This window comes from Suncus etruscus, chromosome 6, assembly GCF_024139225.1.
Source record: "Suncus etruscus isolate mSunEtr1 chromosome 6, mSunEtr1.pri.cur, whole genome shotgun sequence".
NCBI classification, from domain to species: domain Eukaryota; kingdom Metazoa; phylum Chordata; class Mammalia; order Eulipotyphla; family Soricidae; genus Suncus; species Suncus etruscus.
In genome coordinates this window covers 76,900,885-76,916,092 of record NC_064853.1, presented here as the reverse complement: position 1 = coordinate 76,916,092, position 15,208 = coordinate 76,900,885, and the positions used below count along the sequence as shown (strand labels likewise).

Here is a 15,208-nt window from a genome sequence, read left to right as displayed (position 1 = left end):
GCATTTTACTTCTCTCTCTCTCTTTTATTTTTGGACCTGTGCTTCATTTTTTAATATGCAAATAGGAAACCAGGGGAGAAAGAAATAAAAAAATTAGTGTCCTAAAACATCAAATTAGCAAGCCAAAATTATGTTAGGAATCAACAAAGAATGTGAAAGATATATACATAAAAATATTGTCACCAGTAATATTCTTCTTTTTTTTTTAATCTTTTTTTTGCTTTGTTTTTTTGTTTTGTTTTGTTTTGTTTTTCGGCCACACCCGTTTGATGCTCAGGGGTTACTCCTGGCTAAGCGCTCAGAAATTGCCCCTGGCTTGGAGGGACCATATGGGATGCCGGGGGATTGAACTGCCGTCCTTCCTTGGCTAGTTCTTGCAAGGCAGACACCTTATCTCTAGCGCCACCTCACCGGCCCCGCCCCGTAACATTATTCTTAATGGCGAATAATGAAAGCATTTCCACTGATCAGGCATTAGCCAAGGATGTCCATTGTCTACACTATTATTCAACATAATATTAGAAGTCCTATCAATTACAATCAGGCAAGAAAAGAAAATAAAAGGAATCCAAATTGAACAAGAGGAAATCAAATTATCTCTATTTGCAGATGACATGATGATATAGTCACAGACCCTAAAGATTAGTTCATAAAAATGCTCCTAGAAACAATAACTAATACAGCAAAGTGGCTGGCTACAAAGAGGTCTATATACAAAAGAAAGTTTTATTTTTTTATTCAAATAATGACTCAGAGGAGAAAGAATCAAAGGATCTATCACATTTAAAATAGGTCCAAAACTGTCAAGCACCTACAAATCAACCTAACAAAAGAGACAAGAGACCTATACTACTATAACTTCAAAATACTTAAGAAATTGAAGAAGACATAGGAAATGGAAAAAACATTCCATACTCATGAACTAAAGAATCAATATTATCAAAATGGCCATCTTAACTAAACTACTATATAAACTCAATTTAATCTCTATACAAATTTAGATAACATTCTTCAGGACTTAGAACAATCAATTATGAAGTTTGTGTGAAACTATAACAGGAAAGAATGGAAAAACCCATATTAAAGAATAGAAAATAACTGGAGGCATCTCATGACTGAACTTGAAGCTCTCCTGCAAAACCATACCATCAAAACATCATGAATATGGAACAAAGACAGAATTTCAAACCACTGGGTTAGAATATAATATCCAGTGACAACACCCCAAGTACATTGTCAATTAATCTTTGAAAAAGGAGCTAATGACTTCAAATGGAATAAAGAAGTCTCTTCAACAAATATGTTGGGGCAGTTGAATAAGCACTGGTAAGAAATTAAAGATTGGCTTATATCTCACACCTTACACAAAAGTCAATTCAAAATAAAGACCTTGTGATTAGACCCAAATTCATAAAGTTTATTGAGAGAAACAAGTAGAACACTTCAAGACTTAACCTCCAAGCAGTCTTCAATGATAGAATGCCAATGGCAAGGACTATAGAATCAAGTCTGAATAAACTGAAGAGTTTCTGTATGGCAAAAGAAACACAAGCTAAAATTAAAAGACAGCTAACTGAGTGGGAGAAAATATTTTCACTCAACACATCAAATAAAGGGTTGATATCTAGGATTTACAAAGTGCTCACAAAGGTTAACCTTACAAAACATGAAATTCCCATCAATAAATCAAAAAGGAAATGAACAGACAATCCTCTGAGGAAGATCAACAGATGGCAAACAGGCACATGAAAACATGTTCATCATTACTTATCTTATGTAAACCCAAATAAATAGAACAATGAGATATTATCTTACACCTGGCACATCAAAATGTTGGGAAAAATTTGTGTTGGTGGGGATGTGTTGGGAAAATAATTCTCAACTTCTGCTGGTGGGAATGCTACCTGGTCCTACCCCTATGGAAAACAGTATGGAAGGTTCTCAGTAAACTCAGAATTAAAATCTGCCAATACAATCCAGCAATTTTGCTTTGGGGTTTCTATCCCCAGTACAGCAAAACACTGATACAAATTGATGTGTGCATACCACTATTCATTGCATCACTCATCACAATAGCTAAGAGTTGGAATCAATCTTGATATCCAACAACAAAAGAGTGGATCATGAAGATGTGGTGCATATATGTACATACATTGCAATACTACATAACTGTTAGAAATAATGCAATCATGAAGCTTTCTGCAACATGGATGGAACTGGATATGTTAAATGAAGTAAGCCAGAAAAAAAAGGATAAATACAGAATGGTATCACTTCTACGTGATATCTAAAATAACTGCAAGAAGATATGCAGTGGTTTAAATGGGAGGAGAAGGAAAACTTGAATTGGAGGAGGAGAAACACAAATATGAAAGGATGAGAACAGGGGCCAAGAGATTTCAGGTGTGTGCATTGCTGGTGTTAAGAAAGGATAAAACTAGGGGCTGGAGAGTTAGCATGGAGGTAAGGCATTTGCCTTGCATGCAGAAGGACGGTGGTTCAAATCCCAGCATCCCATATGGTCCCCCGAGCCTGCCAGGAAAAATTTCTGAGCGCAGAGCCAGGAGTAATGCCTGAGTGCCTCAGGGTGTGACTCAAAACCAAAAAAAAAAAAAAAAAAAGGGACATACTAGAGATAATAACAGTGAAATTATGAGACCATGAGACCAAACATTAACAACCAAAACTTAAAATGGGCCTGTTTTGCTGGCAGGCTAGAGGGCAGGCTGGGTGGTGGTATGAGATGCACATTGCATCCACTTTGGTGGAGGGAGGTTCACACTAGTTGGACCTGAAACACTGGTTTGTCTTAAATTCAACTATGAATAACTTTGTTAATCACAATGGTCTCAATAAAATATTTAAAAATAAAACATTGTCACCAATATAAGGAATAAAAGAAATAAATGAATTTGTGTTAGGGTTGTGAGTTAATGTACATGAGTATTTTTTAATATAAGCAATGTCGTATAGTAAGCAGTAGGAAAGGATTAGACCATATTGTCTGTTCTCTATCAAGTTAATTCAGTACTATTTGTTTCTAACATATTTTGAGTTTATCTGTTTGAATAGGTGTTCTTTTAAAATTAATATACTTTTGGGCCAGAGCGATAGCACAGAGGTAGGGTGTTTGCCTTGCACGTGGCCAACCCATGGACCCCGGTCTGATTCCTGGCATTCCATATGGTCCCCTGAGCCTGCCAGAAGCGATTTTTGAGCACAACCAGGAGTAACCCCTGAGCACTACCTGGTGTGTACACAATACAAAAAAAACAAACAAAAAATAAATATACTGTTTCTCTTTGACTGTTTTCAGGACTTTCTTTTTTGTATTTAAAATAAAGATTTTTTTTTAATTATCAGTTCTTCTCACCTGAACTTTAGTCTGAGTTGGCATTTGCTTTGTGAATATCTTGGTTATATCTTTCACCAAATATGCAATATTTGAAGCCAGGGTTTATTCAAATTCTCCTTTGCTTCTGTTCTTTGTTTCTCCTCAACTTCTAGGATTTTATTATTTTGGCCCATAATTCCCTGCTCATGTTTGTCTTATTTAAATATTTTGTTTTTGTTGGCAGTGAATTTGTTTAGGTTTAGATTAAAGGTCTTGGTCTACTTTAGTGAACTCTGGTTCCAACAACAATTTCATTTTTAAAAGCTTATGTGGTGTTATTTTGGTTGGTTTGCTATAATTAGTGTAGATGGTTCTCCCTTTGTTCTTTGTTGATTCTGCTTGAAGTGGCAGTAGGAATTTTCTGAGGTCAGACTCTTCCTAATGAAAAAAAATCTGGACCAACAAGATGATGATTTGACTGCTTCCTGTGTTGGGGATTCTTGCTCATGATAGCAATTCTTCCCTCCCATATTTCCGTTTGTAGTTATTGCAACATGTACTATATCTAGCTTGTTCCTCCTGACTTAGCATCTCAAACCAGTGTATTTCATTTTTTATATCTTTCAGAGTACTCCTTTGGCTATCTCTTTTTTTTTTTTGGTCAACCTTTGGCTATCTCTTACATGACCTCAGTGTATGTGTTTATACACAGTTAGGGACCATTTTATCCAAAGTGTAAGAGCACAAATAAAAAAAGACAAAAATAATTAGAGACAATTTGTATATAAAAAAGTATTTCTTTTTAAAGTCATCTTTAATATTATTATTATTTTATGTTTAATTACATATTTATATAATTTTGAACTATCAAGTCCATGTTAGAATTATATGTTATGAACTATAAATGTTGTTATTTAGCAATTATGTTATATGAATTATATTAGAATTATAAATAACAGGTTTATTTATTATTGTCTAATTTAATATATCTATTTTACTTTACCTATATATCTTCGACACATATCTCAGACTATCATCTGATCTCAGAACACTATCATCTGAACTATTAACATGGTTGTCAGATGATTAAATTATATTTTGATAAGAGAAAAATTGAGGCACAGGTTCTTATGAGCTATCAAAATGTTTTTAACTAACTGCTGGTAGATTTAGAGATTAAACAACAAATCATTATATCTGGAATACTATTTCCAAATTATTGTAGCTATTGATCACTACATTTTACCAATATTGGAATATTTCAAAGTGATATTAGAAATAAAACTTTGTTGTATTACTTAGTTATCCTATGATAATACCAATGTTAATTACCAATGATAATACAAATTATAATGATGTCTGGAATTAATATTTTCCAATAAACCAGAGAAAATATTGTTATGGAATCCATAGATGCCCTGATTGAACTTTTATTACAAGATAATTGATATTTTGTCATATCCAGAAAATATAATTTTTCTCCTGATGACACAAAAGTTGGGTCTCTAACCATAAATTACTAAACTTGCCATTGATGAATTTTCATTTTTCATGACTCATTTTTCTTCCCCCACCACAGATACTTTTATTGACATATCATGAATTGCAGTAGTCTTAATGATAATTTTATGCATACCCTTAATGATAATTTTATGCATATATTGCTCCTGTATCACTAGAGTGCCTGCTTTCTTCAACCATAGAAATACATTATTAAATGCTTTTAGTTTGTTACCATAAGTATATATATTCAATTATTGAAAATAATTTTCTTCCACACATTAATGCAAGTTGATTATGAAATACATTTATTAGAAAATTAATTTAAGTAGGAGAAAATGTATTTTTGTTTTTATTTGTTCCCTTAAGTCATAAAGATTCTTATTTACTTGATAATACTAAATTCAAGGATATGAATACTAATAAAAGGAAATTTAAGACAAATAACTGCAGTTATTTTTTTATTTTATTATTTTACTACAATAATAAAAAATAAAGTTGGATTATAATGTTGAAAGCCAAACTTTAATGTACTATTATTGTTTTGATAGATTTTTTTGTTTGCTTTTTTGGGGGGTCACACCCGGCAGCACTCAGGGTTTACTCCAGGCTCTGTGCTCAGAAATCACTCCTGGCAGGCTCGGGGGATCATATGGGATGCCGGGATTTGAACCACTGTCCTTCTGCTTCACTGTTGCATTTTCCGTTGGTATTCTTTTTATCTCTTGGAATAAGTCATTATTTTACTTGGAAGACCAGTACAGAGGTTAGCACTGACTTTTGTTCTCTGAATAAAGCAATTCTTCACTCCAGCCTGAGCCCAGGGTCCTTGAGAACTCAGGTGGTATGGCCCAATTCCCAAGCTGTGTAGATGTGTAGCTGTGAACTCAGGTGTCGCTTGACAGCTGCTTTGTTTCTGTACTGCATAGGTGCTTGGTAGTGAACTTCACTAGTTTTTACTCATTCCAGGTAGTTCCATGCTGTGGCAACCTTTCTCACTCTCAAATTCACATAAGATCCCTGCAACAATATTTATGTAGGAGCCAGAGAGAGAGCACAGTCACAGTGGTAGAGCACTTGCCTTGCATGCAGCTGATCCGGGAGGGACCCGGTTCAATTCCTGGCATCCCATCACCTGCCAGGGGAGATTTCTGAGTGCATAGCCAGGAGTAACCCCTGAGCACCATCGGGTGTGGCAGCCAAACTAAACAATCAATTAATAAATAGTTTAAAAATAATTTATAATTTTTCACATTTCTCTCCATTCTGTGGAGAATTTTAATTTTTTTAAATTCCAGTTTAAAATTTTATCAAACTATTAAATATAAACTTAAAGGCATTTTTCTGTACAGGCAATTTCAAAATATTTAAGATCTGAGTTGCAGATCATTCCTATAATGTTATTCAATAACGTGAAGAAAGTTAAATTTATTTACCTTTATCATTAAGAATGGATGATACAGTGAGGAAAAGGAAAGAAATAAGTAGAAGAGGAGAAACACAAATATGAAAGGATAGGGGTCAGGGGTCAAGAAATGGCAGGTGTACTGTTAAAAAATGGACAGAACTAAATATTCAAGCCAAAGGCAAGAACAATGGAATCGAGACCCAAACTAACAATCTAAATTTAAAATGGGCCTGTTATACTGGCATCTTGGAGGGGTTGGGGAAGTGGTATGGATGCACTTGGGGAATATTGGTGGAGGGAGGTAGACACTGTTGGTGGAATTGGCCCTGATTCATTGTTTGTCTGAAATCCAACTATAAAGGACTTTATAAATCACAATGATGTCAGTAAAGTTAAAATAAAATAAATAAAATTGATGATATGTGTAAATTCTATCTTTTATAGTCATTAAGAATTTAGATTTGAGATGCCAATAGTGTCATGTTTGAGTTTAGTGTTACTTGAATACATTAAATAACTTATACAATTTGTATATCCATTTATTTTAAAATAATTTCAGTAAAATAGAGCAATTTCCCTAAAGACAGTCTGTCATACTATAAAAAAAAAAAAGCATTGGTTAGATGTTGGTATAAAAGTTTAGACATTGAGTTAAATACCTAGTATACCAAATCTAATTTGCCTACTTTAGCTAAAAAAGTTTAGTTTCACTTTATATTTAGTTTCTTCTTTGGTTATACGGAAAGTAAAACTCTCACTTTACAAAGTTGTTTGAAGAATGAGAGACACCAAACAGTTCAATATTATAATACTGATTGAAAATAATACCTAAGGAAATTGTCATCATGATATGTTTACTCCCTTTATTTGGTGGGTAAGGAATATATTTTCTACTTTGACAAGCTTACTAAATTATGAGTCAGCTTGTCCAGTGGCTTACTGACTCAGAGCATGACTTTTTTTTTTAATATGAGTCATACAAGAGTTCATTTAAGATGTTTGTTACATTGGCATTGTCATAAGACCAAATTTGGTGCATATCAGTGCAGCTTGATGATCTAAACACTGGAAAGCCAGACCAGCACATTTGTAGTACAGTACATTTTATCTGTGAAAAGATTTTACTGAGGTTATTTAGATGGTCAGTGGGCATTAAAAAAAAAAGCCATTGTCATTTTTAGGGGCGTGTGAATCCAAACAACAATGTGATACTTTCTCACACCAGTGAAAGTAAAGTGTGTAAAAGATGAGAAATAACTAGTATTAATAAGAATATGATGAAAAAGTGAATCCTCATTCACAGTTGAAAATACTTTATGGTTTATGTTCTGTAAAAAATAGTATAAAGCGGGGCCGGGAAGGTGGTGCTAGAGGTAAGGTGTCTGCCTTGCAAGCGGATGGACAGCGGTTTGCCCCCCCCACCCCCCGGTGTCCCATATGGTTCCCCCCAAGCCAGGGGCGATTTCTGAGTGCATAGCCAGGAGTAACCCCTGAGAGTCAAACGGGTGTGGCCCAAAAACAAAAACAAAAACAAAAAAAAATAGTATAGAAATTTCTCCAAGAACAAGAGGGGACACAGGGGTAGTGGTGGAGGGTGATAGGCACTTTTGTTGATTTTAGTAATTCTGATAATCCTTATAACTGATTATAAAATCTTTAACTATAAATTCTTTGTTTTTTTTTTTTTTATTCATTTAACTATCTTCTAGTTTAAAAACATTAGTGTGTAGTTCTTTCAGATGACCATGCCCTGGTCTCTACAAAGTGCTGTCTTTGTGGTTGTCTAAAGGTTTGTTCTTTTTTTGAGGGGTCACATCTCTCAGGACTTGGAGCTTACACTTAGTACTCATGATTTACTCCTCACCATGCTCAGGAGATTATATATGGTGTCCTTCTCCAAGTCCTGAATCCAGATCAACTGCATGCATGGCAAGGGCCATACTATACTATTTTCCAGCCCATGTTATAAAGATTCTTTTTTTTTTTTTTTTTGGCTTTTGAGTCAAACCCGGCAGTGCTTGGGGGTTACTCCTGGCTCTATGTTCAGAAATCGCTCCTGGCAGGCTCCGGGGACCATATGGGATGCTGGAATTCGAAACACCATCCTTCTACATGCAAGGCAAATGCCCTGCCTCCATGCTATCTCTCTGGCCCCAATATAAAGATTCTTAATAGTTGTTTGTTTTATTAACTCTCATATGGGTATCAGACGTGGCACAGTAATCAAATTCATGAGGAGGAGGCACACATTTACTTGCACTTCAATATGTACAAGATGCCAAGAAATGTATTCACAAGTTTTTAAGAGTTTTGCTTCTCAACTGACCTGTGATGTGACTATTATTTTATGAATTGACTAAATGGGAAACAGAAATTTCAGACTATTAAATGCCCAGTTGATGTTGAGAAAACTTTTTTCCCTTAAGGATGAAAAGAGTGCCAAGTATTGGACATGGTACTTTGATTCCAAAACATACTAAATCTGCCTGACTTTTGTTGCTGAATATAATAAACGTTTTTAAGGCAGCAATTACAACATTTCTTTCAGCCTTCGGTGCTTTTACCTTTGATGTTGTTTGTCTTATGTTTCCTTCTTCACACTTATTGGCAATAACTAAGAATTATTCTTTTGTTGTTTAAATTAAATGATAATCTAAAATTAGGCTTTTATAAAATGCCTTCAGATTTGTTGGAGATGAGTAAGATTTCATTTTCAGAAAAATGAAATAAGGAAAGTCTATAAAAGCTTTTTTATATTTTTTAAAGATGCTGTCTGTTTTTTTTTTTTAAAACAAGTTCCTTTACCCAAGAATTGTGTAAATGAAGGTGCATGTTCAGGCTTATGTCTTAATCAGGCTAAAAGTATATCATATTCCTATAAATAAAAATGCCTCTTCTATTTTTCAAATTGTGAATTAATTGGTATCCAAAACCATCTTTGTAAAAGTTAAAACTGCTGTTTGTGTACTGTGTCATTGAAACTATAAAGCTAATAATATACATTTAAAATCAATTTTTCCCTTATTTAGATATTTTGATTACTCTTCCAGAGAGCCCCTGATTGGCTTATGTACATAAGGCTGAGAGAGAAGGGCAAGTAGGCCTTGGTACAGGGCCTTTGTGCTAGCTCTGTTCTGCAAGGGGATAGCATGGTGGGTATCATGGCTGCCCAGAATCACATCATCACAACCACAGCTGGTCTCCCCACACCACTATTAAAGAGGTTCAGAGACTCGGGCAGAAATCAGAGTGTGGTCACTACTTCAGATAAGAGAAGACAGGAGGGCTTACCTCTCAATAGTATGAGGATCTGCAAGGAGAGAAACTGGGGGTGGGTGCTGAGCTGAACATGTGCTTAGCCTGCAGGAGGCCTAGGTTTTACCCCCGGTGTTGCATGCCCCCTCCCCAACACTCTTGGGAGTGAACCTTAAACATTACTTGACTCCCCAAAAATGTAGCTCTAGGACAGCTCAGGATAGGACAGGACAAGTGGAGGAGCTGTTCCAGGCTTGTTCACTGCACGCAGGAGCTCAAGGATGTGGGCAGGTGGGATTCAGCTTTGTCTCCTTAAATACTGCAGGTGACTCAAGTAGGAAACACCAAGAGAGTTTTGCTGGAAAAGAGAAATGCAAATTAAACTAGGTGAAATGTTATCAAGAATAGCAGAGAGTCACCAGAAATGTTCAACACAGGTGGATAGATGGGCTTACTTATATAATTGATTTTTAATAATGATCTAATATTATTATTATTAAAATTATAATTGATTCAGAACACAAAACTAAGAAGAATGTCTGGTACCTGGAGGCATATGCTGATTCCTCTCATGTTACCTTCGTTACATTTGTTTATCTTTTAATAATGAAAATAGTTGATCTACAATAAGGTTTTTCTATAGATCCATGAACATAATGTTTTCACAACCTTTGGATATGATTTTTGAAGCAACATTATATATAATACACATGTATAATAAATGCAAACAATATATTATATGAACATATCTACATACCCACAACTGTAATTTAAAATTGACTAGAGATTGTAGGTAATACTTCTCTTCAGTCTGTTCTTAAATAAGTTACCTAATTTCTTTCATCCTATTTAACTGAAATTTTGTTTTTGAAAATGGGAGAATTGAATGAATCAGTGGCTTTTCTTCCAAGTTGCTATATACCTGTGAACTTACTAAGTACCCCAAATGATAGGTGGTGTAGACACATTAGCAAGTCAGGCGGAGATGGGGTGGGTGGGTATTTTGACTTCTTCCTTAATGAAGGTAACTGTTTTGCTTTATTACAATTAATACTCCCAGTTAATACTCCTAGTTGACCTTTCCAATTGATCATTCACCTATTTATCATTAATAGAATTTATGTTTGGGGGCTTCATACTGGGTTATAGCCTATTATACTCTTCACAAAGATTCTAAAATAATCAAGGATTTTTTATTTTATAGTATGAATTGTGAAGTATTAATCATGTGTTTATGCCTGATTTCTACAAGTGAGGTAGTTAGCCTACTGTTAATTCTTCACTCTTTTTTAGCTTCAAATTATACCATTGCTGAAACCCTCTGGAATTCTACTGATTTTGTTTAAAATGAATAAATCTAGTACAGCTGCAACCAAAACCAGTTACCAAGTTTATGGCTGTATTTGTCTGCATAGATTATATTTCCATCGCTGTCAGTTAAAAGGGTAGCTCCCTGTATAAAGTGATTCTAGTGTCATGCTTTAGATTTTAAGCATAACGAATTTTTTTTAGTACTTCTGATTCTACATTTGATATCTTAGGAAATATAATATATGCTATTCTAAAGGGTGATATTTTGGCTTGGAGTCCTTACAGAATAAATGTGAATGAAATAGTGTTTTAAGTAGAGCCCCTTGGGGAAGTATTTTCTCAAATCATTTTGACATTTCAGGTGCTTTATTGTACTAAGAAACAACACATATAAACTAAGCTAGGTGGAAAGAATTTTTTTAGGAAGAAAATAATGATAATTTCCTCTAGAACTTTCCAAAGCAAAACTCCCAGATATATAGTTTTAATCAGTGTTTCAAGACAAATCTCAAACTCTTCCTTGTTTGACAGATAGTTAGGTGGGAGTGAAATGGAATGGGAAAACAAATAATTATTGTTGAAAAAATAGAAAGTTCTGGGCAAGTAAAATAAAAATAAATTGTTCAAAACATTTATCCAATCATTTTGGTTCACAGTTGATGTGAATTACCTGTCTTTATTATAAATTATTTCATAGATTGGGCCATTTCAGCTCATAAAATTAAGCCTTTAGGCATATGAAATTTAGTGCCTGCACACATTATGTTAACATTTATTATTATACTTAAAAATTATTCAATAGGATTTTATAGCTACACTCAAAGTTAAGTAAGTAACATTATTTGATCCAATATATGGATCCTTGCTTGTATATAGATAGGGTCATGCGTGTCTACATATGTGGAAAGAGAGAATGTGCATGCTACATTTTTTATTTGTTTTTGTCATGGGTATACTACTGGCTGTGTGCTCAGGCATTGATCATTTGGAAGATGATTTTTTTTTTTTTTTTGGTTTTTCGGGCCACATCCGTTTGATGCTCAGGGATTACTCCTGGCTAAGCACTCAGAAATTGCCCCTGGCTTGGGGGGACCATATGGGACGCTGGGGGATCAAACCGCCATCTTTCCTTGGCTAGCGCTTGCACAGCAGACACCTTACCTCTAGCGCCACCTCGCAGGCCCTGGCTGTGTGCTCAGAGGTCACTCCTGGCAACCCTCAGGGGATCCTATGTGGTGATGTTGGGACTGAACCCCGGTTGACCGAGTGCAAGACTGGTGCTATACCCCCTGTACTATCTAGCATGCATGCTACCTTTATAATTCTCCCTATTCCACTCTTTAATATGACCAACATTATTTCCTGATCATAGCATTTTTTCACTGAAATAAGATGTAGGCTCTATGCTCAGAGATCACTCTTGGTGGTGATAGGGTAGGTCAGAAAATAAACCCAGCTAGATCTCATTCACGAAAAGCACATTACTCACTGCACTATTTTTCTGGTCCCTCAAAAGAAAAAAGTTTATGTAAGAAAACATGAATGAAAATACTGTTTTAAGAAGAAATTTGAAGTTTTATATTATAGTGACATGAAGTTTATAAATGACAAGTTTTCTTAGTTCATTTTCTCTATTTACTTCACTGGGGAATCAAGTTAATACAAGTATAAAATTCCTTCTAGCTAACTACTTTAGTAAGGACAACATTGAGAAATATATTTCACATTTTCTTTTAATCACAAAGAATTTTCAAATGTGTTTTTTTAAACAGGTCTTGATTTTGTTAAAACAAAGATCAAAGCTTTTTATTTCTACACACTTCACTAAACAAATACCATTTATATGTCAACAAAGAAATTGGACTAAATTTTCTAATTAACTTACTATTAGAAAATATGTATTGAGAGCTTATTAGCTACAGCTCAGTAATAAACTTGTCTTTAGGGGCTTCCAATTAATTGGGATATGCCTCAATCCTGAATATTGAGATGATCGAAAAGAAATTAAATGAGTATTAATACAGAAAACACATAGTCTTGTTCACTTTTCTAAAATAGTAGAATTAATATTAATTCACCAAACTATAGAGACTGAGCCTGCTACATATATATAGGGAACTTTGTGAAAGTAAAGTAAAATATAAAATTACAAAAGTGGAGCCAGACCAATAGTACAGAGGGTGGGGTACTTGCTTTATATGTGGCCAACTCTGATTCTATTCAGGGCATCCCATATGGTCTCTGAGCTCACCAGGAGTGATCATTGTGTTCAGAGCCAGGAATAATCCCTGAAAACCACCAGGTGTACCCCAAAACAAATAAATAAACAAAACTACAAAAGTGCTTTATTTATATTTGTCTGCATTGTTATTGCTTTTGATGAAATACTTTTTCACTTAAAATTATATATTTTTAATATTTAGACACCAAGTTTGATCAAATATTTTTATTTGAGAGATTTTTTTAGAAAAGTGTCTAGATTTTCTGTATCTGTACTTAAGCAGCTTCAACTTATTCTGGTCCATAATCGTATTGCATGTGAAAATATTTCATAGTTCTATTGTGTGTCATATAAAATAATGCCACACTTTTTTTTAAGAGAGTTCTATATTGGTATAGCCAGTTTTACTTATCTAAACAGAAGCATGCATTTGATATAAATTGAGTTGAAGGTTCTCTGGGACTGAAATTCTAGTTTCTACACCTACTCCCACTCAGTCTACTTCAATTGGACAAATGCCTGGATAAACAGATGGGTCTTGGGAAATGTTTCCAAAATAGGAGATATCCACCTTAACTGAGCAAAACATAAGGTGAAAATTGAAATTCATTTTATTGTTGTGTATGTGAGAATAATGTTTTGAGTGAAAAACTAATATTTCTTGTTGTCATTTATTATTGGGAATGCCTTTTACTCTATGAATATATAATATATATAAATATATATATATAATATGTGAAAATTGGAAGACAGCAAATGGAAATTCAGGGATCTGACTAGAATTATTTTACATTTGTTTATCATTTGGCATCTATAAGTGTGTGCTAGATTAATGAATAAACAGGTAGTAAATGTCACAGGATTGCTTTATAAAAATAATTCAATTGTATTTTCCTCAATGATAAGCTAAAACAAAAATAAATCTGCTACTATTTAAGAGCTCTTAGTACAGTGCCTTGAGATAACTTCTTAAAATGGTGTTTAATCTAAAGTTATATTCAAACTTTTGTTACATTGCCCTTTAAAATAATTAAAATTGACTAAATAGCATTGTTCTAGTAAATTAGTAAAACAGAAACACCTAAGGATTAGTGTAGATACAGGATGGGAAGTCAAAGGATCACACCATGTATTTTATTTTATTTAAAGGAAGCACATTATATTGTGTGGGGATGACGATATAGCTGGTAGAGTGCTTGCCTTGCATATCACTAACCTGGGCTCAATCCTTGTCATCCTAGATGGTCCCTGGAGTCTACTAAGAGCATTCCCTAAGTGCAGAACCATGAAAGCCCTGAGTGGCTCACAAAACAAACAATAAAACCAACAAACAACAACCAAAAATAGAAGCACATTATAAAAATAGGCATTTCAGATGAGAAAATTAAAGTATTAACATTTTTATATATGTCTACATCATCAAAGTAAACAAATCCTTTTAATGAAAATATGCATTGTGTGTTTTTGTGCATTTGTGAATATGGAAGAAATATGATAGTTAGCTTCTCTTAAGTTAACTGATTTAGTATATTTTCATATTACTCAATGTATTTTTTGTTTGTTTTAAACAGCAAATGCCAGTCTACTGGGAGGAGGTGGTGGTAAGTTCTGGATATCATTTAACTTAATATCCTTTTTTTATTATGACACAAACCCCAATGATGCTTTGTACGTTCTATGTTACTGTAAAAGAAAATTAATTTTGCTCTAGGCAGTATCACAAAATGATTATTCTTGTAAATAACTTAAATAATACTGCCATGTTTGTTATGTTTTATTTTAACTGACTTTAGAAATAATGAGGTACTTTTTCCTTGTCTAATTTTGTTATAATCAGTCCTATAGATATCAAGTGAAATGAAGAAGGGGGAGATTCCTTACCTCAAATATTTTATACTAAAATATGATACATATTTGTTATTTTAATTTTAATCTGAAACCAAAGCTTTCTAATGTCATTCTATTAATATATATAATAATATAGTAGAATATTGTCCTTTCCATTTAATATTCTGCTGTATATATTGGCTTATTGCCTCACCATTTCACTTTCCCTTTATTTCTTGCTCCAAAATTTCATTTTCTAGGTGAAATTGAGAGTATATGAATGTATAAAACTTTTGCTCTTCAAAAAAACCCTAGGCTTTTCTGAGGTTTTTTCCTAATGTGGGTATTTTCA

The 15,208-nt window shown here is 33.9% G+C and overlaps 1 protein-coding gene across 1 annotated transcript in view; it reads left to right on the top strand.

Moving 5' to 3' along the window:
* Positions 1-15,208, top strand: part of MACROD2 (mono-ADP ribosylhydrolase 2) — a 2,173,194-nt gene that overhangs the window by 390,536 nt on the left and 1,767,450 nt on the right. Inside the window, exon 4 of the mRNA XM_049774344.1 lies at positions 14,601-14,630. Coding sequence (XP_049630301.1) covers positions 14,601-14,630 — 30 coding nt within the window. The remainder of the gene's footprint in view (positions 1-14,600; positions 14,631-15,208) is intronic.